This window comes from Saccostrea echinata, unplaced genomic scaffold (genome assembly GCF_033153115.1).
Source record: "Saccostrea echinata isolate AGI-Se365-2 ecotype Australia unplaced genomic scaffold, CSIRO_AGI_Sech_v1 ptg000015l, whole genome shotgun sequence".
NCBI lineage: Eukaryota > Metazoa > Mollusca > Bivalvia > Ostreida > Ostreidae > Saccostrea > Saccostrea echinata.
The window spans coordinates 3,572,131-3,599,584 of NW_026889764.1; the positions used below are offsets into that span (position 1 = coordinate 3,572,131).

Below are 27,454 nucleotides of genomic sequence, written 5' to 3' on the forward strand. Positions count from 1 at the left end.
GCACCCTTGCACATCATAACTTTACACTTGTTTCTTTGCTTTATAACCAGTAGTACAAAAAAATATTTTGAAAGAAATTATGCATTTTCACTATATAATCAATAGAGCCCCCCCCCCTTCACCATATCCCCTGACCCAGGGGCCATGACTTCACAATTTTGGAAGAGGCATTTTTCTGTATCATAACCATGTACTATCTTTGTTTGAAAAATACCCAAGTGCAGAGAAGAAGATTTTGAAAGATTTTATGCATTTTCCCTATATAATCAATAGAGCTCTGTCCTAACACCAGAACCCCTGACCCAAGGGCCATGAAATTCATAATTTCTGAGGAGGCAGCCATGCTCATCATAACTTTGTACTTAGTTTATTTAATATCCAGGAGCAGAGAAGAAAATTTTCAAAGAATTAATGCATTTTCACTATATGTATCAATAGAGCCCGGCCCCAACACCAGGACCCCTGACCAAAGGGCAATTAAATTCACAATTTTGGAAGAGGCACTCTTGCTCTTCATAACTATGCACTAAGTTAGTTTATTTAATACCCAGGAACAGAGAAGAAGATTTTCAAAGTATTAATGCAATTTTACTGTATAATCAATAGAGCCCCACCCTAACACCAGAACCCCTGACCCAGGGGCCATGAAATTCACAATTTCTGAAAAGGCAGCCATGCTCACCATAACTATATTCTTAGTTAGTTCATTTAATACCCAGTAGCAGAGATTTTCAATGAATTAATGTATTTTCACTATATAATTAATAGAGCCCCGCCCTAACACCAGAACCCCTGACCCAGGGGCCATGAAATTCACAATTTCTGAAAGACAGCCATGCTCACCATAAATAAGTTCTTAGTTAGTTTTTAAAATACCCAGGAGCAGAGAAAATTTTCAGTGAATTAATGTACTTTCACTATATGATTAATAGGGCCCTGCCCTAACACCAGAACCCCTGACCCTGGGGCCATGAATTTCACAATTTTGGAAGAGGCACTCTTGCTCTCCATAACTATGTACTTAGTTTATTGAATACCCAGAAGCAGAGAAGAAGATTTTCAAAGAATCAATGCATTTTCACTATATAATTAATAGAGCCCTGCCCTAACACCAGAACCCCTGACCCTGGGGCCATGAATTTCACAATTTTGGAAGAGGCACTCTTGCTCTCCATAACTATGTACTTAGTTTATTGAATACCCAGGAGCAGAGAAGAAGATTTTCAAAGAATTAATGCATTTTCACTATATAATTAATAGAGCCCTGCCCTAACACCAGAACCCCTGACCCTGGGGCCATGAATTTCACAATTTTGGAAAAGGCGCTCTTGCTCATCATAACTATGCACTAAGTTAGTCTATTTAATACCCAGAAGCAGAGAAGAAGATTTTCAAAGAATTAATGCATTTTCACTATATAATCAATACAGCCCCACCCTAACACCAGAATCCCTGACCCTGGGGCCATGAAATTCACAATTTTGGAAGAGGCACTCTTGCTCTCCATAACTATGTACTTAGTTAGTTTATTTTATACCCAGGAGCAGAGAAGAAGATTTTCATAGAAATAATGCACTTTCACTATATGATCTATTTAGCCCCACCCTAGCACCAGAACCCCTGACCCTGGGGCCATGAATTTCACAATTTTGGAAGAAGCACTCTTGCTCTTCATAACTATGCACTAAGTTAGTTTATTTAATACCCAGAAGCAGAGAGGAAGATTTTCAAAGAATTAATGCATTTTCACTATTTAATCAATAGAGCCCCGCCCTAACACCAGAACCCCTGACCCTGGGGCCATGAAATTCACAATTTTGGAAAAGGCACTCTTGCTCATTATAACTATGTACTTAGTTAGTTTACTGAATACCCAGAAGCAGAGAAGAAGATTTTCAAAGAATCAATGCTTTTTCACTATATAATCTATAGAGCCCCGCCCTAACACCAGAACCCCTGACCCTGGGGCCATGAATTTCACAATTTCGGAAGAGGCCCTCTTGCTCATCATAACTATGTACTTAGTAACTTTATTTAATACCCAGGAGCAGAGAAGAAGATTTTCAAAGAAATAATGCACTTTCACTATATGATCTATATAGCCCCACCCTGGGGCCAGAACCCCTGACCCTGGGGCCATGAATTTCACAATTTTGGTAGAGGGCTCAATGCTTATTACAATTATACCAACAGTTTGACTGCTTGATGTCCAGGAGTAAAGAAGAAGATTTTTAAGGATTGCATTAATTTTGGTGGTTTTAGCCCCACCCCTCAGGCCCCAGGGGGGCAGGGACCATGAAATTCACAATTTTTGTTCCCCTTCATCCATAGATGCTATATGCCAAATTTGGTTGAAAATGGTTCAGTGGTTTCAGAGAAGAAGCTAAAAATGTTCAATAGTTAACGCACGACGGACGACGCCGGACGAAAACAGATAGCAATAGGTCACCTGAGTGACTCAGGTGACCTAAAAAGGCACTTTAGCTCATCATAACTATGTACTTAGTTACTTTATTTAATACCCAGGAGCAAAGAAGAAGGTTTTCAAAGAATGAATGCTTTTTCACTATATAATCTATGGAGCCCCGCCCTAACATCAGAACCCCTGACTCTGGGGCCATGAATTTCACAATTTTGAAAGAGGCACTCTTGCTTATCATAACTATGTACTTAGTTCCTTTATTTGATACCCAGGAGCAGAGAAGAAGATTTTCAAAGAATTAATGCATTTTCACTATATAATCAATAGTTCCCCGCTCTAACACCAGAACCCCTGACCCTGGGGCCATGAATTTCACAATTTTGGAAGAGGCACTCTTGCTCATCATAACTATGTACTTAGTAACTTTATTTAATACCCAGGAGCAGAGAAGAAGATTTTCAAAGAAATAACACACTTTCACTATATGATCTATATAGCCAAAATGTTCAAAAGTTTACGACCGACGAACGACGACGGACAAAAACGGATAGCAATAGGTCACCTGAGTTTACTCAGGTGACCTAAAAAAGTTCCTATCTTAAAAATTTTAGGAGGAGTTATCCTGACAAATGATGTACCTTTTCGGTAGCCGTCCACCTGACTGCTATTTTCACCATTTCAACTTATAATTGAATTTTTCCTATCCAAAACCCAGTTAAAAATAAGATTTTCAGCTACTTTGAATTTTTATTAAGCCTTAATAAAAGATTAAAGAAACCAAACAAACCACTTCACTAAAACATTTCACCTTGTTACTTCCTATGTTATAAAGAAACCACATAGAATATATATACACATGTACCTAAAGAAATGAAATGGTAACCATGGGTACATTTGGAATGAATTTCAAATGCTGTAAAATGTTTAAAACGTTCAATATTTCACTAATACATATATATCTGTACATATATTGGAGAGATTTTGGGACTATGCATATATTTTAATAGATATGTATTGATGTCATAGCTTTTTCAACGATTTGCAAACACATTAAAAACTAAACAAAGCTCGATCAGGCAGTTTAAATATTTGAGTAACTGAAAAATCACTAATTTCTGTGTGGGTTTATTTTTTTGTTTTTGAGGTATAATGAGACACAAGAATTCAAATCCTCCATGAATTGTTAATTTTCAAACATATAGCAACTCAGCATTTCTTCATCCACAAAATCAAAACTTCACAAATCAATATTTTTCTGAAACCACAAAAATTTGACCCCAAGAAAATAAGTGTTTAACAGTATAGTTTACTTTCACCTTGAGGCCGTAAAAAATTAATAGTTTCTCAGGCCAAAAATGTTAAAATTCAATGCAACAGACAGGTTTTTTTTTTTAATTGGAAGCAGGTGTAATACCTTTTTTTTTATGTCAGTCATTCAACAAATGATGATATCAACTGATTCTTACTTTTTGGTTCTCTTACATTAATTATAATGTGTATTTAACTTTAAATAATGTTATTCCAAACAAAGTTAATTCAAAAATACTGTATTGACAAGAAATGTACTGTTTATCTTATAAGACATCTATCTATTAGCATTTATGAAATGGGGAACAACTCAATTTTCTTTTTCAACTTCGAAAAATAGAAAATTGAGTTATTTCCTTTTCCAGACCTGTTTACCCATATTGTTTTCTCTCAGTATTTTTTATTAGATTTGTCAGTGAGATTTGACATTTACCCGTAAGATTTTACTTTCCATCGATTTTACATATAATACTAGAGAAGCCACCGCGTTTCGGCAACCCAACATCACTTAAGTGTTTGAAATCTTTCTTTTTTAGTGATTTAAAAGCGTCAAACTGAGACAGATCATAACGAAAACTATCTGCTAAAATCCAAACGAACAGATTTCGGATTTCCGTATTTTCATTAAAGTAAAACGTGAGACATATTTAGGACTCAAAATCCGTACAAAATACCGCGAAATCGTAAGAGTAAACAGGTCTGCTTTTCAATATGTCAATAAAATTGATCAATGCGGCAGTGTATGACCTGATGCGGCAGTGCTTGAAAAACTATTTATATTTTTTGGCCTAAATTCCAATAAAATGAGGAGCTCTAAGGTCAACAGAGGAAGTTGTGATTTTTTTTAAGAATTTCTAACATTTATTTCAGTTTATCAGTAGAATAAACCCATTTACTAGTGAATTCACTACCTTGAGATAAAAGTGACAGATTCCCAATTCACCAGCGGAGTGGATCAGACTGTACACAGACTTGACTGAATCTATTAACTCAGGTTCTACTGTAGACCAAACCTCCTCCATGTCCAACTGAAAGAAATAAATATATAGATCATATCAAAATATGAAATACAGGTAACTCTTGATGGCTCGAACTTCAATATCTTGAAGTTCTTGATCATTCAAAGTGAGTCTCTGGTCCCAAATTTTTCCCCTATATAACTAAGCAAATTTACTCTTGATTTCTCAACTCAAGAAACCCTTGATCCCTCGAAGTCAAAATGCAGTCCCACTATGCATATTCTATTGAAATTTACCCTTGATACCTCGAAGTGGCTATGTGTACGCAAGAGTTACATATTACCTAATTCCTTTACCTGGACATTTTAATGGCCCCAGGCAGAAGACGCGGGACTCGAGGAACGGGATGTTAATTCAGGTGACACTTATACTGCAAGGTGAAAATTGATTGATAATAAATCATATTTTGCCTGCCTGCTCTTAAAATAATTATTATCGACTGTCTTATAATAATTTAGAGACGCAGTGAAAAGTAGAAATAGATTACAAGACGAGACACTAATTTTGAGTCAGTATCAAAGTTAAATGAATATTGAATAATAAAAAATGCAGAAACTATGCATAGCAGCGTCAAATTTTCTCTAACTTGGCGTAGTGTAGTAACCCTTGGACTTCCGGTCAATGAACTGTCGTTCATGCTTATGAAACGTATGAGCCTGCTGAGTTGTTATGTAGTGCATATTTGCATCTGCAACTCTCCTTTATCTTTATTTTGAGAATTCCCAGCAAGAGTAATGAAAATGCTTGCTTTCAGTCATTTTGAGGAAATATTGGCATCACATCAGGAAAAGAAATAAGGATTTTTTTTTTTTTGGAATATTAGTGCAATACTTATTATTAACAGCTACATACCCTTGAAAACCCAAATTATTATCAAACATTTTATTAAACATGCAATTTTTGATTTCTGTAAAAAGGGCTCAAAATCAACTTCCAGACAAGTAATGAAATGAAAATCATTCAATCGTTAAATTACTGATTTGGCAAAGTTGAAGATGTCCTAACTTTTTAAGTACAAAGTTATAACCTGTATATCATTTTCCCCCTAAATTTAGGATGTTGCGTTTCTTTTGCGTTTCAGTACACATATATATATCTGACATATCCATGGCATAATGGTGTTCAAGATATTTAAGTTGAACTGTATTTTATTATTAAAATGTCAAAGTATTGTTAATCTAAATGTATGATATGGAATATTAGCACAAAATTTAATGCATGTTAAACTGTGTTCACTATAATATGTGTTTTCTATATATTGTTTGAACATCAACATCAATGTACCGGTAAACATATGATGTGTTTTCCATGTGTTAAATTAACATAAATTTCAATGTAAACTTATAGCTACCAGTTTTCCATATATTATAAAAGGAAAGGCGAAAAATGCAATGGACCAGACCAGGATTCAAACTAGGGCCCCCTTAATCTCCAGTCAGGTGCTCCACCAACTGAGCCATCACATCAACCCAGGCTCTTTCCTGGCAGGTCTCTCACCTGCATCTTCCAGGGCATGACACAACACTTAAATGTAACAGGAGCAGAAGAAAAATGCCATGCCTAGGAAATGAAAGGTGAGAGACTTGCCAGAGAAGAACCTGGGTTGGTTTCTTTGCCCCTTTGAGGAGGGAGGAATGCAACAGAATGAACACAGTCAGATGGGTTCACTTGCCAGTGGTTGAATGAATCAGTTGATGGGGCACATGTCTAGGGGGCCTGGGTTTGAATCCCAGCTGGTCTGTCACATTTTTTTCTTTTCCTGTTACAATACCATACACAAACAAACCTCAAAAGGAATAAAACTCTGCACTTGTTTAATAATTTCCCTGGTCTTTTCCCTGTTATAGGGAATATCCAGCATTGTCATTTTCCCCCTTGTCTGTGCTGGATCCTCATCCTCTTCACAAACTCCCAGCTTAATCCCGCAAGCTTGAATCAGGAAGTTATCCTGCACTACATAATATTTGAAATCTTGATCCTGTTCCGCTCGAGACCTCCTCATTGTAACCAGAGCTCGGGAGGCACACAGAATGTTCACCTTAGACTTTTCTTTCCCTTTCTTGCTTTCTTCCAGATTGTCATCTTTCTGAAACCGAATGGTACTTTGGCTTCCAACAGAATATTCCTTTATGGTTTTTCCATCTTCATCATAAACAAAAGCTGGACCATCAAATTGCCTCACTAGTTCCCATGGTGACTCCAGCCCTAAGACACTAGGTCGAGCTTCTTTCTGATCTGTCATGAAAGAAGTTCAATCCATACTAAAGATTAATCAACAAAAAGTTGTCATTTTTCAACAACAGAAACTCAGCAATTAATCATATAATCATTTGCATGAATTATTTTGTCTGAATACTACAAAGTATATGGCAATAAAGATTCAAAATCTTGAATACTCAATTATTAAGACTATACTGAAATTTAAATATTTTTTTGCCCTTGATTAAATTTTAAAGGTCGAAGTCACAAAGCACTGAGATATTAAAATTAGACCAAAACCATAGAAAGGGAAATTAAAGCTCATGCAACATCTTAAATCAAAATCAAAACTTGAGAGAATTTCAGAATTTGGTATAGTCTTCTTGGATACGAAGTTTTATTGAGATCAGAGCAAATAGCTTTGAAAAATTATTTACACAAAAACATCCCTAAATAAAGTGTAAAACTTACCCAATTCAAGAAAATACTCCTAAACAATGTTTAATACTTGTCCATGTCAAGAGAATAATAGCCATAATCAGTGTTACACTTGCCTAGGTCAAGAGAATAATAGTTCTAAACAAGGTCTTATACTTGCCCAGGTCAAGAGAATAGTTCTAAACAGTGTCATACTTTCCAGGTCAAGAGAATAATAGCCATAAAGAATGTCTTTTAATTGCCCAGGTCAAGAGAATAGTCCTAAACAGTGTATAAATCTTACTCAGGTTAAGAGAATAGTCCTCAACAGTGTATAAAACTTACCCAGGTCAAGATCATAGTCCTTAACAATGTCTTAAACTGACTAGGGTAAGGAGAGTAGTCCTGAACAACTTACCCAGGTCAAGAGGGTAATCCTCATCATCCGAGTCCAGAACTTCCTGTAGTCGAGGTCTCTTGGCCATTGCTGACATTTGTTGGTTATAGCCTCGACCTTCTTTGAATTGTGGGTCCAATATTACTATATCAGATGGTATCTCCATATCAATGGTGAGCTGTTAATGAAATAAAACTAGAGGTACTGTGAGCACTGAGCTCACAAAATGATACCCCTGCCTTCCATATGATTATAATGGCAAAGTTCATATTTTGCTATGGGAGACCTGAAATAAGTCTCCGATCAAAAAGTAAAATGAGAGATGCACAATGACACTATGTAATAAAAATTCTGTGAAAGTATCATTAAATTTTAATTTTATTCAGTGGTAAAAGAGGAGTTGTGGATAAGAAATGAGTACCCCTCAATATTATAGAAAGAATGGCAGTGTCTATGTTTTGGAAACCTGAAATATGTGTCCAATCAAAAAGTAAAATAAGGGATCACAATGGCACTATGTAACAAAGATAGTCTGATTCTGTGAAAGTCTCATCAAATTTTATTCAGTGGTATAAGAGGAATTGCGGATAAGAGATGGGTACCCCAAGGTGTTATGGATGGACAGACAGATGGACAACCCATCATTATACCCCCCCCCCCCCCCCCCCCCCGCTTTTGAAGTGGGGGTGGGGGGTTTTATAATAAACTAGGAATGACAATTTGTAACCGATTACTTGGTCAGAACGATGGTAATCCGTTAGAAAATCTGCAATCAGTTAGTCAGAAAAAATTAAATATTTGTAAGTTTGAAGGCAATTTTCTTAAAATTCATTTTTAGAAAGGAAACCTCTCCATAGAAGTTGATAATTTAACATTTTTTAAACATCTATTTAAGCTTATTTAAGGTAATTATGGCTCCCCGGATTCAGATGGCTGGGTAATTGATCAGTTAGTAAAGTGTTAATTGCTGCTTTTAAAAACATGCTGTTACCCCGACTATCCTACAAGTCTTTAATGATATTAAATAAATCATCATTGAGCACTGTGAATTAGCACAGGGTGTTTTCAGAAAACATGAAACCATTCTGATTTATTACATTTTACTGGTGTTTCAACCAAATGAATACCATCCACCAACATGTTAAATTGTCTAGTATCTTTTATATTTTAAATTATATTGTTAGAAAAACATTGTATTACATTTTAAGTTAAAGTTCAGGTATAGATTTGATTATGGTGACATTGCAGAATTTGAATGAATCTGTGTGACATCTGCTCTGGAATATTTTCCATGTTTGATATTTCTCAGGCATTATTCATGGTTTTCTTATATATTTTTCTTGTCTATTGAAATCAAAATAAAACATACATATAGTGTCGTGATCAATATAATAAACAGAATATTTCTAACTTCTGGCATCTTTTTAGTTTTCTTGTGTATATGAATTGAAAAAAAAGAGGCCAAACATGCGTATTTTGATACGATTAACTGATTAATCAGTCAGAGTGTCTTGCAGTTAACAGATTAGCATTTCTGTAATCGATTGCCATCCCTATAATAAACCATACATTTTTACACGAGAGACTTTAGTAACTTCTTTATTTAACTTCATTAAAACCATAAATTTCCTAGTCTAAAGTGAGAACATGCAAGTTATAAAATATTTCCTCATTTCAATTCTTCAAATTGCATTTCTTAAGATAATGCACTTGAGTGTTGCCCAATTAGACATGAACAATTTCATTGTCCTTGTTGAATCAAACAATCTTAATATTCTGATATATCTTCTTGCTTTATGCTACAACAGCATCAAACTTTTATTAAAAAGTATATGAGTTCTACATAAATGTTTAGACCTCCATCTCAGTAAAGTTATCAATGACCTTGAAGCAGACTTCCTTAAACACCTTTTTATGCCCCCGTAATCGAAGATTCGGGGCATATAGTTTTTATCCTTTCTGTTTGTCTTTCTGTCTGTGTTTGTCCACAAAAACTTTAACCTTGCCCATAACTTTTGATTGGTTGGAGCTATGGCTTTCATATTTCAGATGTGTTTTTCTTGTGACAAGACCTTTCTTTGGATACCATCATATTTGACCTTGACCTTGGAGTTTGACCCAGTTTTGCAAAATTTTACCCAACTTTAACCTTGGCCATAACTTTTGAACAGTTGGTGCTAGGGCTTTCATGCTTCATATATGTAATTCTTGTGACAAGACCTTACTTTGGATACCAACAAATTTGACCCTTTGACCTGGGGGTTGACCTACTTTTGAAAAACTATAACCTTAGGCATTACTTTTGAACAATTGGTACTAGGGCTTTCACACTTCACATACGTAATCCTTGTAACAAGAACTTACTTTGGATACAAACAACTTTGACCTTTTGACCTCGGAGTTTGATCTACTTTTGAAAAACTTTAACCTTGACCATATCTTTTGAATGGTTGTGCTAGGGCTTTCATATTTGACATATGTATTTCTTGTGAGAAGGCCTTTTGTTGGGCACCATTAATTTTGACCATTTGACTATGACCTTGATGTTTGACTTACTTTCGAAAAACTTTAACCTTTTCCATATCTTTTTAATAATTGCTGCTATGGCTTTCATATTTCACAGGTATATTCTTCGAGACAAGACCTTACTTTGGGTACCAACATATTTAATTTGATTTGAGAAGGTTTAACTTTCACTGTAAGTTGCCATACGGGGACATCAGTGTTTCACAAATACATCTTGTTTCTGTTTGTAACTGACCTTTGACCTCATAATGCTTTCAGATTACAAATCTAAGAAGTAACAGGAACTTCTCACTTTTAAGACTTCACTTCAAAAGAAACATCAAAAACAGAGAGGGGGTAATGGTCCTCTACAGAGGGGTATCTATAAGAAGCACCCTTTGACCAGGAGTCCTGAGGTCCCCTTTCTGAAAATATTTACTTCAAAAATTGAAGATCCATCAGAAATAACTTTTAGTTATATCAACAATATGTAAATGACCAATTTAATTCAGATTAACAATGCATGAATGCATAGGAAAAGTTTCGACAGGGGGACAACACGCACTTCGGACCTTCCATGAACTATACAGGTGCATTCTCAACTGAGCTTTCCTTCAAACACACACACTCAACCATGATCACTCTAGCCTGTTTTGATTTATGCTTCAGAACTTTATCTGATTCTAAATAATCACATGTAACTATGAGCCTTACCCGCCTATTAAGAATAAGTTCTATAATGGTTGCACACAATCCTCCATTGACTTTGTCCTTGACCTCTATGGTGTTGAACTTGCCCTCATCTGACCTCATGAGTTCCTTGATGGTTGCAAAACAGTTGGTAAACAAGGACGTGGGATAACGAGAATGAAATCGGAAGGAATATCTACAAAAAAGATTATACAGTGTTCATTTAACCTTTAGAATGTAATTGTGCAGTTTCCAAACAACACAGGAATTGAATTACTGGCAACAGCTCTCCATTACAGCATTTAAAATTCTTAGCAGAAGATTGTACAACACATGTTACATGTAAAATGCTTTACAGGCATTGTGAGAATATGACAAATTGTTGTTCAAATTTATTCACTGAAATACAATATCTTTTGTGATTTCTGAAGGCACCAGATCTCATATCCTTAGGATGGCCACCTCAAAAGCTTGATGACATAATGATGAAAGAAGAACATACATCTCAAATAAGGTCAGTTACATACAGAAAACTCCATTTATTTCAATCAATTGGTACGAAGTTACAATGACAAGATCACTAACATTTCAAAATTTAATCATATTTGAATTTTTGGTGCCAAGGGACACATCCTTAAACCAGAAAAACTACAAACAATAAAGTTGGTAGAAATACTACCTTTTGTCTAATTTAAGATTCAAATTATAGGATCTAATACAAAATTTTTAAGGCCCAAATTAAGATGCCACATCTGTAGGTCATACTCTACAATATTCTATGACAATATTCCTTTGTGTAGTTAACTTGGACAATCAGTTCCAGATAATGATAATTCTACATCTCTGATAGCCATCAGAGCCAATCAAAGGTCAATACATGATCTGGATAAGATAATCTTATACCTCTGACAGCTGTTGGAGCCAATCAAAGGTCCATATTAAATGATCTGGATAAGATAAACCTATACCTCTGATAGCTGTCAGACCAATCAAAGGTCAATAAATGATCTGGATAAGATAATCTATACCTCTGATAGCTGTCAGAGCCAATCAAAGGTCAATAAATGATCTGGATAAGATAATCTAGACCTCTGATAGCTGTTGGAGCCAATCAAAGGTCCATATTAAATGATCTGGATAAGATAATCTATACCTCTGATAGCTGTCAGACCAATCAAAGGTCAATAAATGATCTGGATAAGATAATCTTATACCTCTGATAGCTGTCAGAGCCAATCAAAGGTCAATAAATGATCTGGATAAGATAATCTATACCTCTGATAGCTGTCGGAGCCAATCAAAGGTCAATAAATGATCTGGATAAGATAATCTATACCTCTGATAGCTGTCAGAGCCAATCAAAGGTCAATAAATGATCTGGATAAGATAATCTATACCTCTGATAGCTGTCGGAGCCAATCAAAGGTCAATAAATGATCTGGATAAGATAATCTATACCTCTGATAGCTGTCGGAGCCAATCAAAGGTCAATAAATGATCTGGATAAGATAATCTATACCTCTGATAGCTGTCGGAGCCAATCAAAGGTCAATAAATGATCTGGATAATGATAATCAGATACATTTGTGATATTTGTTTAAGGATACATAACACAAACAAAAATTTGATGCCTGGATATATATATATATTTTTTGACTGGTTATGAATAGAAATGACAAATAATAAATTCCTAAAATATAAAGAAATCGTAAGTTTTCTTTGGTGCTTAAATATGCGACTTTATTAAATGTTTTCTATATAATTCTATACAAAATTTTGCACATATTTTTAACATTGTGACAAAATCTTACAAAGTGCTCCCACTTTACCTGGTAAACATCATTCAGGTTACATATTTGAATATAAATCTATGAGAAATATTGCTGATTTCTGAAAAGTTTGTTTGTGTTATTTATCCTTAAGCCAATCTTTATAATAATGATCCTATACCTTTGTGATAACTTGATGTTCTTTATTCCGGTTTCCATTACTTTGGGGTTTTCCCTCCTCTGAAAAACACAACAAAAATATCTGAAATAAAGAACATTTACAAGGAAAAGGTTTGCAATATAGCTCCCTTACAGCTCTTGACTACTCTACAAGTTGTTAAACTGTATCTTGTTCAAGTGCAAATAAACTTAAATATCTTCTGGAACTATTGTTTGTGTATGATGTCAAAATTTGACTAATTTGTAGCATTTAAAAAAAAAAGGCAATGGAAACACTTTACTTGGTCTTAAAATATACATGCTTTAAGCACCACTCAACCAATATCTGATATATGTAATATAGTGATAATTTAATGTTACGAACATCTTATTTGCTCAAAGCATATTTTTCAACTAAAAAAAAATAAAATAAATTATCATAAATATTTCTTGATTTACTTCAATTCTGGTCATTCTATAAACATTTATCATATCCCTCACAACCCACACAGTCAGATATTACAACACAAAAACTGATGATTGCTGCTATAATTCAACTACCAAACATGAATTTAATGTCTTTTTGGAAAGATCTACAATTTTTGGGGCCAAATCAATACCATCAATACCTGCTTCTGTTCTTCATGTCTGAATAACATCTTGAATCTACATGTAAAGCAATAACTACATATCAATTTGATTTGCATTCTTTCATTTTAAAACCTTTCTTTTGTGTGTAAGACTATATTTAGCATTTTAGTATACAACATACATCAAAGCACAATGTATACTGATGTGACATTTATAGAGGTTGCTACTGAAATCAGGTCACCTTATATTAATTCTACTAAGCACTTTCTATGAAGTTTGAAGGGCACTAATAAAAGAATAAACCATTGAATTTTAATTTAAACAAAATTTATTCACAAAAGTGGATTGGACTGGGCAGCAGGTACAGCCTATTTTAGACCTCTCCCTAACCAATGACTCTTATAATATTGAATGTATGGAAGACCCCTATTAGGACAAAAAAAAATTAATAAATAGTTTCTCAGGCACCGCTGCATCAGGTCAAACACTGCTGCATTGATAACCTAGAACATAGAAATTTTAATAGACCTCTCCCTAACCAATGACTATTATAATACTGAATGTATGGAAGACCCCTAGTAAAATTTCTATGTTCTATCAGAACTTTTAGTCTACAATATGATTCTGAACTGCATTGCATGCCTGCAATACTGCGTGGGTGTATACATATGTTATTTACTTATGCTAAAGTTCAGTTATTCTTATTGGGTCAAACTTTTGTGGTCTGACAAAAAAATATATTGGTTCATGAGGATTTGATTTCTTGGTCATGGAGATGTGCAGCGTTTCTTAAGATACAATTGTTTGAAGTTTTAACAATTTGTGGAGGCCATAAATTCAAAAGTCTCTTCATGCCATGAAACAAGAAAAATTGAAACTCAACAACAAATAGTGTTTGTGCAATTACATCTAGATAATGAAAGTGACCTACTAATCTCTCTGTGATTCACTGACCTTATCTTTGACAATGACACAAACCATCTTTAATTTCTGTATGGCATTGTCTACTTGAGCTAAATTTTATGTTTGGCACTGTCTATGTGAACATCTTACCTTATTTTGAGAATGATCCACCCTTAGTTTCTGTATGCATGACCCTGTCTATGTGACCTACTGACCTTATTTTTTGACAATGACACCATCCACCCTTAGTTTCTGTAAAGCAATCTGTATGTGACCTACTGACCTAATTTTTGACAAAGACACTATCCACCCTTAGTTTCTGTATGGCACTGTCTATGTGACCTACTGCCCTTATTTTTGACAAAACACTATCCTCCCTTAGTTTCTGTATGGCACTGTCTATGTGACCTACTGACCTTATGTTTGACAATGACACCATCCATCCTTTGTTTCTTTATGGTGCTTTCTGTGTGACCTACTGACCTTATTTTTTGACAATGACACCATCCATTCTTAGTTTCTGTATAGCACTTTCTATCTGACCTACTGACCTAATTTTTGACAATAACACTATCCACCCTTAGTTTCTGTATGGCATTGTCATTCTGACCTACTGACCTTATTTTTTACAATGACACCATCCACCCTTAGTTTCTGTATGGCGCTGTCTACTGACCTACTGACCTTATTTTTGACAATGACACCATCTGCCCTAGTTTCTGTATGGCACTGTTTATATGACCTACTGACCTTATTTTTGACAATGACACCATCTGTCCTAAGTTTCTGTAAGGCAACATCCAAGATAGCGTCTGGGTACTGATTGAGAAGTCTAAACATCTGGTGACTCCGTCCCTGTTTGTCTCCAGCACTTGACACAAAACTCTGTTAGAGGAGAAAATAGAATGATTAGAATCATAAACACATATATATTTTGATTCTATTTTTTTTTAATTCTTTTTTTTAGAAAAACAATTTCCATAATCTTTATTTTCAATAACTTCATGTGTATGACTTTTAATCGTTTTCCAAATGATCATGGATAAAAGTCATGACACACTCTCTGGTCAAAAAATTCTTTGATGGCTATGAGACGAAAGAGTCTTACTGGGTAATACATATATATTATTATTATAACAGTAACTTAATCCGAAGAGTCGTATCACGTCAAGTTGACAGGTGCGGATCATCAGATCAAACGAGACGCGAAGCGTCGAGTTTGATCTGATGATCCGTGCCTGTCAACGTTACTGTTATAATGAAATCTAGTTTACCGTTATAATGATAAATTTATTATATACCCCTTTACAAGCAAAATATAATAAAAGGAAACTTTTTGGATCAATTACGTAACTTTTATCTATTTAACAAATCATTTCGTCAAGGAACTTTTTGATGCGCGCGAATAAAAACCCCATTTATCTGTGTACTACGTCATCACTTTCAGAGAGGAGTGATATGGATTCAGAAAACCACAGTGTGGTGATCCGGAACGTCGGATCATACCGTCACATGATTGCATAAATTCAACAGTAAAACTGAGTGACAAACAGTTGGGTATATAATAAATATATACACAGTGAAACCTGTCTATTCCAAAATGCTCTGGGAAGCAAGTTTTTTGTTGGAATAGACAGGGTGTCAGAACGAACAGTGTAAAGAACATACAAATAAAGTGCCCCGCCACAGCATGATACGCCCGTCAAATATTGTTCAATTATCATATATTACACAGTTTAGGGTGCAAGAAAATCATGTCAACCTTAATTCAAAGATTTCCATGCTTTTTCCATTCCTTATAATATTTGATGTTTATACATTTCCTGTAGTGCAGGCACTAATTATAATAAATTTTTCAACTGGTTGTGTTAGACCTAGACAAATGCCCATCTGCAGCCCCCTCCCTCTCCCCTTCCCCCCCTCCCCATCTTTCTTTTTCAAAAAATTAAATAAAAATATCATATTAAACAATATCAAAATAGTCTTAACAATTTAATCTATACCAAATTAATTTTGAAAATAAAAGGCTGGCCATCAAATGACATATGCTATAAACTGACAAGCAGTTTTTCTGTTTAATTCCCAAAGGATACAGATAAGAGCTGCTTGATCAGAGATGCTCTAACAGAAATGATTGAGACAGCTAGCCTTCCTATGCATTGAACTGATTAATTATAATCTTTAATTGGATGCATGTCTATTTATTACTCTCAAGGGATGAATGGATCTGCACTATCTGCTTTAATAGTCTGTATTGTAATAAAAATGCATATTTATGTCATTCTGTTGAAAACAGAGATTTTATTTTAATTTGTTACAAAGAATTATATAAAAAGAAACAAAAACTTGTGTAATCTTGATGCAATATTTTTAATAAGGTTACTGCATGACTCTTAGAATTTGTAGGATCTATCTACCATAAAACATTTTTTTTAAAAATACTTGATGATTTTTTTTGAGATTTAATGTCAGACTGGTTTTAAGCTGCAGTTCCTATTGACAAACAGAAAACCGACATGCTGATTCCAATATCCCCCCCCCCCCCTCCCCGGTATAATTAGTTTTAATTATATTATACAATATCAAGTTAGTTTTAATTACTTTTCACCATTTTCATTTTAAAAGATAAAAGGCTAGCCAAATAGATTCATTTATTCCTTTAATCCAACACTGATTCCTTTCCCCAATCCCCAGGAGATATAGATACATGTAACACCTGCTTGATCAGAGATGCTCTACTAGTTAAATCTTCACACTAAACTCATTAATTTCTCTCTAATTTGACATGTAATTTTCTGTTATCAAAATTCTCCTTGACCAGTGCTTGATGATTACACCCATGGGAGAGGTGGAATTTCTCTTATAACATTACATTTGTTATAGATAGCTGTAAAGTATATAATGAAAAAATATAAGTATTTTCTTGATTTAACATTTTTTAATAAGGATACTGCAACATTCTTACATTTTTGGGGATTGTGTAATTTAATAGTATAGAGACACAGTTTTTTAAAAAAAAAATTCACTAAATTAAAGGTCACAGTGACCTTGAAATAGGTCGTGACACACCTTCTACCTAAGATGCATATTTTGGCCAAGTTTGATGATTCGAAGTCTAATAGTTTTCTAGTTATGAGCCGGACAGGATTTTTCCATATTTGGCCATAGCATCTTAATTAAAGGTCAGAGCGACCTACTTTTAATGCACGACACACCTTCTTCCCAAGACATATCAGCTGACAAAGTTTGATAATTCTAGGCCTAATAGTATTAACCCTTGTCCTGCCAGGGATGCTATAGATAACAGCATCTGTGGCTGCCGAGCTGATAATGAGCTCCAACCGCTGACTGTGCCAGGCTGATTTGTAATCTTTTATCAAATTACACTAGCTGTAGATAATTGTAATTTACACCGTTTTCTTATCATTTTTGCTAATAACAATCTGTGCAGCTTTTATTTAGGAAGAAACAAAGAAAAATACTGTGAAGAAAAAACTCTGATATATTATTTCAATCAAAAGTTACAAAGGATAAAAGTCACAAAATTTGCAAAAATAATTGTATTTCAGTAATTATTGCCATTAATTAATTAATTCTGACTGAATAAGCTTTAGTTTTTGTACAGAAATTCATTCTTTTATTAAACATGCTGATATTTCCAAAATCTTACCACATAATAAAGTATATAAATGTCCAAAAACATTCAAGTAAACAAAGATCTCCACAGCACTCAACACTCATTTTGTTTTACTTTTGTCCTGAATGTTAAGCATTAATATTTACATCATTTAAGCAAGTACTTTTATTCAAACAATTAAATTCTTATCACTGCTTTTCATCACATTCATTCATAGTTAATCTGAATCATCAGACTCCACATTTTGGTCCTGACGTCTTTGGTAGGCTTGTTTGAAGTCCTTATAGGAATGGTACAGTTCAAAACAAGGATCTACGCATAGTCCCACATCACAAATCTTGCATTCATAGGATGACCATACAGTTTTGCGACCATCTCCAACAGATTTCCTTTTCCAGTTGTGGTAGAGCACACTGGACATGTCCTCAGAGGCTTAGACTTGTTACCTTCCTTCTGTTTGATCTTGGAAAGGAAGTGGCGCCCAGTCAGCCGTTCCATGTCTCTTGGATTTACAGCTCCCCTTACTGTAATAGGTTGAGGGCTTGTCTCACCAATAAGAGCCTTCACAATTTCCCTCTGGAAAACCCTGTGCAAAACTGGTTTTTTCCTCCATTTTGCACAATGTTCCTTGTACAAAAGGTAGGCATTCAGGGTGGCCATCATTAGGAGATGGAAGAAGACTTTTTTCCCACCATTTCAGCGTCCTACGTTTAAAGGCAGGGTAAGTGATCATCTGGTCACAGCGATCAACTGCTCCCATGTGTTTGTCATATGCTATGATGCATGCTGGTCTTCGAATTGGTTCTCCTGTTGTGCGGTTTACTTGTCCAGGTACATCAACAAATGAGGCATCATGTATTGTGGTACACATATGAAAGTCCCTTTTGTCTTTCCATTTCAAGAGCTGAAGGGTTCCATTTGTCATTGCCACACTTTCTCCTTTTTTCAGCTTTATGGTTTTCAGATCTGCGGGAACGCCTCTTCTGTTGGTACGTAACGTTCCACATGCCCCTGTCCTTCGCTGGTGCAAGTCATGAAATAGAATTGGTGATGTGTAATAGTTATCAACATACAACTTGTGACCTATACCAAGGTATGGATTAATCAGTCTCATCACCAAGTCATAAATCTTCCCCTTCTCCAATGGATTCTCAGACGTTCCGTGGTAAAGCTCGAGCTGCGAGCAATATCCATTGCTTGAGTCGCACAGCATGAAAAGTTTGACACCAAACTTGTCTGGTTTGTCTGGCATGTACACCCGGAATGAAAGGTGCCCTCTCCAAGCTATCATACCTTCATCAATGGCTGTATTTTCTCCAGGGGAATATAACTCGCTGAACTTTGTCCTGAAGTGTTCATAGACCCTTCTGATTTTAAATATCGGATCGTATCCATCCTGTCCCTGGGGTATCTGATTTTCATTGTTGTTTAAATGAAACAAAGACAATATCAGAAGGAATTTGTTTCTGGGCATCGTTTTCCCAAAGAAAGGGGTCTCTAACATTTCGTCCTTGCTCCAGTAGTCCTGGATATCGTGATGCTGGACTAGTCCCATAGCAATAACCATTGCTATAAACCTCTTCATGTCGTCCTTAGTGACGTCTGACCATTTGTGAAATCTAGACTGAGGTTTGAGGTTTTGGCCTTGCGCAGAATTTAGGAAGTCCTGAGCATATTTATTCGTTTCTGTCACAAGAATATCATCAATAAAGTCATTTGTTACATACAGTTTAAAGAAATCCACCATTTCTGCATGTTCATCAATCTCTATGTTGATTTTCTTTTCACCACGAAACTGTAAGTTACGAACGTCCATGTTTCCTTGTATGAAGTCCTCCTCAAAATCAGCCGTGCCTTCGTCATTTTCAAGATCTTCTGGATTAAATCCTAAAAATTCCTCATCTGAATCATCGTCCATCTAGCACATCTTCGACAACCTCCATTTTGAATCAACAACATTTACAAACGACGCGGTTTCGGTTTACAAGTATTATTTTTATGAAAGTATTTCCCTAAAACCAGCCAATGAAAACAAAGAAGTGAAGGTAAACTATTCTATTTTTAATATTTAGGCTCGCACTGAAGGGATTCCCATTATTTCATTGGTTATTTTAGCTAGAAAACGTCACATGTCTTAAGTCGAAATAGTGACGACCGGCACTGAATGAAAAACATGGCGCAGTGCACTATATCGACGACTGGCAGCGATAGCTGTTTTAGCGGGTCGCCGCTTTATCGACGACCTGCAGGACAAGGGTTAAAGTTATGAGCCGGACACGAAAAAGCTAACAGACGGACGGACGGACATGAAGGCTATAACATAATACGTCCCGTCTTAAGACAGGCGTATAAAAACAGTAAGATGGATATTAAAATAAGTGTCAGAAATCACATTGAAACAGACTGTACAGGTGTTAGATTAGACTGTTTTCTCTGTATTTATCACTCTTCAGATACTAAAATTCAGTTTTGATTCTGTAATTTTATTAAAGACAGGTAGCATTGATGCTTAATTTTTGGAGATAATTGCCCAGTACATATTAAGTGAGATGGGTATTGGGTTTAAGTATATGTCTATATAATTATTTACATGTATAATATCCTTAAGGATATACTCCAGAATTTTGGCCCTGCTGTCTGGTTCTTCTAAGATAGGAATTTTTCTCATTGTATACTGTGTAACACAGGTAATGTCATAATCATTCACCTGCGACAGTGAGTCAGGCATATATGTTTTATTCAGCTTCACATTTCTGCAGAAAAATAAAGAAATCATATACAAATAACACAAAGGTGCAAAGCATCATCAAAACAAAAACATAGGTAATCAAAGATTACGAAGCTCACCTCGATGAATGTTATCTACATGTAAGGCAAATTTCACATCATATTTTTTATCTAGTTAGGGTACATCCCAAGATCAATATCCATGCAGGTTTGATTTAATTATAGACCTGCTCAAAAAACTTTTGACCTGTTTAGTAATCAAGAAAATTTTGGTCAGTTCCAACATCCAAAGCAAGTCTGGAAGTTTTCATCCTTAGATGCACCATCTATGCAAGTTTAATCATAAAAGGCCATTATATTATATAGCTACTCAAAAAAAATTACCCTGGTCACTAATCTGGAAAATGTATGTCAGATTCAGAATCCAAAGCAAGTCTGGAAGTGTCCATACCTAGATACAACATCCATGCTAATTTGGTTAAAATATGGCTAAAATTCACTCATGTGGAAAATCTAGGTCAGATCCAGCATTCGAAGCAGGTTGGTTAGTGTACATCCCTAGATGCATCATCCATGAAAGTTTGGTCGAGGTAGGGCTTATAGTTACTTGGGAATGGGACTACTCCTAAATCTATACCTGGTCTCACATGTGGAAAATGTAGGTCAGATCCAGCATTCGAAGCATGTGTGGTAGTGTCCATCCCTAGATGCATCATCCATGCAAGTTTGATCAAGGTAGGGCTTATAGTTACTTAGGAATGGACCTGCTCCTAAAACTTTAATTCGGTCACTCATCTGGAAAATCTAGGTCAGATCCAGCATCCGAAGCATGTGTGGTAGTGTCCATCCCTAGATGCATCATCCATGCAAGTTTGGTCCAGGTAGGGCTTATAGTTACTTGAGAATGGACCTGCTCCTAAAACTTTAACCTAGTCACTCATCTGGAAAATCTAGGTCAGATCCAGCATCCGAAACAAGTGTGGTAGTGTCCATCCCTAGATGCATCATCCATGCAATTTTAATCCAGGTAGGGCTTATAGTTACTTAGGAATGGACCTGCTCCTAAAACTTTAACCTGGTCACTCATCTGGAAAATCTAGGTCAGATCCAGCATCCGAAGCAAGTTTGGTAGTGTCCATCCCTAGATGCATCATCCATGCAAGTTTGGTCCAGGTAGGGCTTATAGTTACTTGGGAATGGACCTGCTCCTAAAACTTTAACCTGGTCACTCATCTGGAAAATCTAGGTCAGATCCAGCATCCAAGCAAGTGTGGTAGTGTCCATCCCTACATGCATCATCCATGCAAGTTTGGTCCAGGTAGGGCTTATAGTTACTTGGGAATGGACCTGCTCCTAAAACTTTAACCTGGTCACTCATCTGGAAAATCTAGGTCAGATCCAGCATCCGAAGCATGTGTGGTAGTGTCCATCCCTAGATGCATCATCCATGCAAGTTTGGTCCAGGTAGGGCTTATAGTTACTTGGGAATGGACCTGCTCCTAAAACTTTAACCTGGTCACTCATCCGGAAAATCTAGGTCAGATCCAGCATCCGAAGCAAGTGTGGTAGTGTCCATCCCTAGATGCATCATCCATGCAATTTTAATCCAGGTAGGGCTTATAGTTACTTAGGAATGGACCTGCTCCTAAAACTTCAACCTGGTCACTCATCTGGAAAATCTAGGTCAGATCCAGCATCCGAAGCAAGTTTGGTAGTGTCCATCCCTAGATGCATCATCCATGCAAGTTTGGTCCAGGTAGGGCTTATAGTTACTTGGGAATGGGACTTGCTCCTAAAACTTTAACCTGGGACACCGACGCCGACGGTATAGCATAAGCTCATCTCGACTTCGTTGAGGTGAGCTAAAAATTGGACAAAAAGATTGGATTTTGTCAATTGCACAACAAAGTAAGCAACAGTTGGAAATATATACATGTATATATATATATATATATATATATATATATATATATATATATATATATATATATATATATATATATATATATATATATATCTATCTATCTAGTATAATTAGATGCCACAAAGCTATCTCCACTCCCTTCATGGTAGTCTATGATTGCTTAAATCATGAGTTACTGGAAATGAAGAGTTATACATACGAAAACTTCTTGATGAGGTAGCTGGCTAGATCATGGAATTCCTTTATAGCGTGCTCTGATGCCTGCAGATATTGTTTCTCTGAGAACTTCTTTACAAACTGAAAATATCAAGTGATTTGTTACTAAATGGCTATGTGTTTTAACAAGTACAATGAGGGTCATATCACACACATGCCCCCCAACTTATTCAAAATTTTGTAATTTTTTTTTTAATATTTTAATTGATTATCTGTAGAAATTGTCAAACGAGAGGCCCATGGGCTATAACACTCACCTGAGTAACTAAAACACTGCTGTTCTTCAGATTTTTTAAAAAGATTTTTTTTTATCTCTGAATCCACACAACATGGGGATGCTTCAATAGCAATATGACTTACCTGGTCTTGAAGTTATTGAAAAGAAAATTCTTTTCTTATATACATGCATTATGTTAAATTGACCTTGATTTTAACCAACTCTAACTTGGAGTCCATAATTTTAATAACAAGAGGCCCAAGGGCCTTAACGGTCACCTGAGTATGATAAAATAATTGAAAGGATGCATAGAGTATAATATGAACTGAAAAGTGAAGCTTTGTTGCCCAAAAGATAAAAAAATAGGGTGATCATGATAAACAAAATAATTGGTCTTAATATTCATTAACAGTTTATGAATTAGGTTCTAATCTGTTCCCCATTTATCACTATCACCATAAGGTATATTAACAAATTATCAATGTTTCTGTACTATTTTAATCCCTTGTTGAAATCTCTTACATTGGCCTCTCTTGGTCTTTGATGAACATTTAATAAGACAAGTTATTTTTGTCTCATTTTTATTTATCTACTACTTACAAGTCTATCTGATCATTAAAACAATGAGAGTACTTTTTGTATTATACAATAAAAGTTTTTGCATAATTCTCTTATTCTATTTACCTTTCAAGTACATTATTTACAGTGATAAATTATCAAATCTATTTACTCAGTAGAATACAAACTAATAGAGCCCTGGCCAGGACCAGAACACTTGACCAAATGGTCCAGATGTTCAAAAATCTGGTAAAAATTCCCTTCCTTATAAATTTTTTTCAAAGAAATTTTATCTTTCCTGACCCAGTGGTTCTTGAGATGATATTTTAATGACCCCACCCTATTTTTCCCTTTTCTTGTTATCTCCCCTGCCCTTCATTTGAACAATTTACAATCCCCTTTACCCAATCATGCTTTGTACCAACTTCGACTAAAATTGGCCCTGTGGTAATTGAGAAGAAGTCAAAAATGTGAAAAGTTTACAGGACAAACAGACGCCAGACAATGGCTGATAAAACAAGAGGCCCATGGGCCACATCGCTCACCTGAGTAACTTTGGCCATGCTGTTCTTTATCAGATTTCCCCCTTGTAATACTTATTGTGGCCCCGCCCTACCCCCGGGGGTCATGATTTTTACAATTTTGCATCTACACTACGCCAGGATGCTTCCACATAAGTTTCAGTTTTTCTGGCCCAGTGGTTCTTGAGAAGAAGATATATAAAGATTTTTCTTACATATTTCAATGTAAAATTTGGATTCCCTATTGTGGCCCCGCCCTACCCCCGGGGGTCATGATTTTTACAATTTAGCATCTACACTACCCCAGGATGCTTCCACATAAGTTTCAGCTTTTTTGGCCTAGTGGTTCTTGAGAAGATTTTTAAAGATTTTTCTGACATATTTCAATGTAAAACTTGGATTCCCTATTGTGAACCCTGCCCTACCCCGGGGTCATGATTTGAACAATTTAGAGTCTACACCATCCTAGGATGCTTCCACATAAATTTCATCTTTTCTGGCCCAGTGGTTCTTGAGAAGAAGTTTTTTAATGACCCCACCCTATTTTTGTCTTTTCTTGATTATCTCCCCTTGTAAGGGGACTTGGCCCTTTATTTTAACAATTTAAGCTCCCCTTTACCCAAGGATACTTTTTACCAAGTTTGGTTAAAATTGGCCCAGTGGTTCTTGAGAAGAAGTTGAAAATGTGAAAAGTTTACAGACGGACGAATGGATGGATGGACGACGGACAACGGGTGATCAGAAAAGCTCACTTGAGCTTTCAGCTCAGGTGAGCTAAAAAAATTCACTTGAGCTTTCAGCTCAGGTGCGCTAAAATCTAATATGGTCAAGTTTCTTACACTGAAGTTTGCAAACTGATTTATAAAATTTCTAGCCAATACCAATTTGAAGTACATGTTATTGCACAAAATAAAATAACTTTATTTTAACAGAGGACCTGCCGTTTAACACAACAATCAATCTTAATTCTAATGCTTTAATCTATTTTAACTACACGTAGATAAATAATATATTTTAAAAAAAATTTATTATATCCCTGTTGGAGCCTTACTGGATCCTGCATGGCCTCTGACAAGTAGGTCATGAGGTTTTGTTTTGTGGTGGGGTTCTTCAGTGAGTGTGTGACCCTCCTCTGACAGGCACAAGATGTCTTATCCTCAGATTCCTGAAAGAATATTGGTCAATGCATCAAATGTCAACCATCAATAACTGTCTTAACAGAATGTATATCCCCACAAGGCAACACAAAGTAAGGGATTACTTTAAAAAGCTCAAAAACTAAAGGGATTACTTCAAGCAACTCTCATGACCCAAAAACTTCATTTCACAAATGACAATATTTCTTTTCTTTATTTTATAATGGTAAAAATATCTTTTCTGCATGCAATTTGAAATACTGTCCAGCAGAATTTAATAAAATATTTAAATATATCCCACCTTTGGTGCATACTCATATAGAATATCTCGTATGCAGCTCCATGGAATCAACACGCCCCGCCTTTTCCTGTCCATCACCATTGTCGCAATTTTACTGGTCAACAACTGAAACAATGACACATATTAATCAAAATATAGGTCAACAGCTGAAACAACCACAAGTACTCAAAATATATAGGTCAACAGATGAAACTATGACACATATTCAAAATATAGAGGTGAACAGCAGAAACAATGACACATGTATACTCATAATATACTAGAGTATAGGTCAACAACTTACACAACAAGCACATACTTGCAGAGATGAACAGCTGACCAACAAAGTTACATCTTTTTAGGCAAAATATGGAGATTTTTTTTTCCAAACAACCTCAAAATGAACCTTTCTGTTTAAATTAGGAAATACTTTGACTAAAATCAGATCCCTGATATGCTTATTCTTTTTTTTTTTTATTGTTGCTACATGAGATGTTGCAATTGAACAAATCAGAGAATTGTTGTCCCCTCTGGGATCTTATTGGTTGAAGTGCAATGATCTATGGCACACTGTGACTGTCTTGTATGTCCTGTCTTGTCTAAAAAATGTGAAAAGTTACAGCCAAAGCTAAAATTTTTGAAAAGTATGTAAAACTTTAAAGGCATGGTGTATATTTGGAAAGGTCTTGTCATGGTGTATTTAAAATTATATGAAACCATTGTATCTTTAAATGCAAAAGCTAAGGCCAAGTTAATTTTTTTATAACTAAGTCAAAACTTCAAGTGAGGTCAGTAAAGTATAAAAAGTAGGTCAAATGTCAAGGTCAAAATATCTTACAACACTTAAAAAGGTCTTCTCACATATTAAATATGAAAGCCCTATTTTCTCTCATTCAAAAGCCATGACTAAGGTTGAAGTTTATGAGGCAGATAGACTGACAGATGAACAGAGGAGTAAGATTTAATGTCCCCTTGCTTTCTTGAAAAGGGAGGACAATTAAGAGTGGATAGAGGACCAGTTTTACTCCGATTGTCAATGCAAAGACTACACATCCCCGTCAGTGTCTTACCAGGCTGTCTTCGTACGAGGACCACGATACTCTCTGTGACAATTTCTTGTTGTAGGCTTCCTCGTCAACATCGTCATATAAAAACTTCCCTGTCAACGGAATAAGAGACCTCAGATTATACCAATCTCAGAAAACAAGATAATAATACAAAACTTAAAAGTAAAAAAATGTTATTTAAATATTCTGAAATACAATATCACACCAAAAAAAAATACATGCATATTGAAGACCCCATTCTAATCAAACAGATGAACCAGCCTCAGAATTTATTTTAATTTGTTTTATGTATCACAGTTGTAATAACGAAATGTTAATTAAATAACTGATCATAATAACGTCAATGACCTATGCACATTCCATTATACCCATAGAGCATCAATGCTTTCTCCGAGATCTTTTGTTGTCAAGGATTTGGGACCAAAACTGAATTTTCAATTATAAATGTAAAAGCAATGCATTTTTAAATTCTGTATGTTTTGAATATTTATATAAAACGATGTTTCTAAATGTTTTATTGCTATTTTCCTTAATTTTAAAGCTCTTGAATGTATAAATCAAACAAAAGGCCCATGGGTCACAACGCTCACCTGAGTCAATATGGCCCTGCTATTCTTCGTCAGCAGATTTCTTCTCCTATATATTCAAATGTAAAGCTTTGATCACCTGTTCTAGGCATACCCTACCCCCAGGTGCCATGTTTTGAATGAAAATGAATCGAAACTTTCTGAGGATGCTTCTATATTCATATAACTAATCATGGTTTTGCTGTTCTTGAAAATGGAACTTTAA

The 27,454-nt window shown here is 35.4% G+C and overlaps 1 protein-coding gene across 1 annotated transcript in view; it reads right to left on the bottom strand.

Annotated features, from left to right (window-relative positions):
• LOC133187997 (general transcription factor 3C polypeptide 1-like) overlaps positions 1-27,454 on the bottom strand; it is a 145,013-nt gene that overhangs the window by 80,323 nt on the left and 37,236 nt on the right. Inside the window, exons 26-36 of the mRNA XM_061323387.1 lie at positions 26,666-26,754; positions 25,617-25,721; positions 25,231-25,344; positions 22,867-22,964; positions 20,607-20,769; positions 15,130-15,264; positions 12,908-12,966; positions 10,982-11,153; positions 7,784-7,940; positions 6,536-6,984; positions 4,642-4,758 (exon numbers count right to left, since the gene is read on the bottom strand). Coding sequence (XP_061179371.1) covers positions 4,642-4,758; positions 6,536-6,984; positions 7,784-7,940; positions 10,982-11,153; positions 12,908-12,966; positions 15,130-15,264; positions 20,607-20,769; positions 22,867-22,964; positions 25,231-25,344; positions 25,617-25,721; positions 26,666-26,754 — 1,658 coding nt within the window. The remainder of the gene's footprint in view (positions 1-4,641; positions 4,759-6,535; positions 6,985-7,783; positions 7,941-10,981; positions 11,154-12,907; positions 12,967-15,129; positions 15,265-20,606; positions 20,770-22,866; positions 22,965-25,230; positions 25,345-25,616; positions 25,722-26,665; positions 26,755-27,454) is intronic.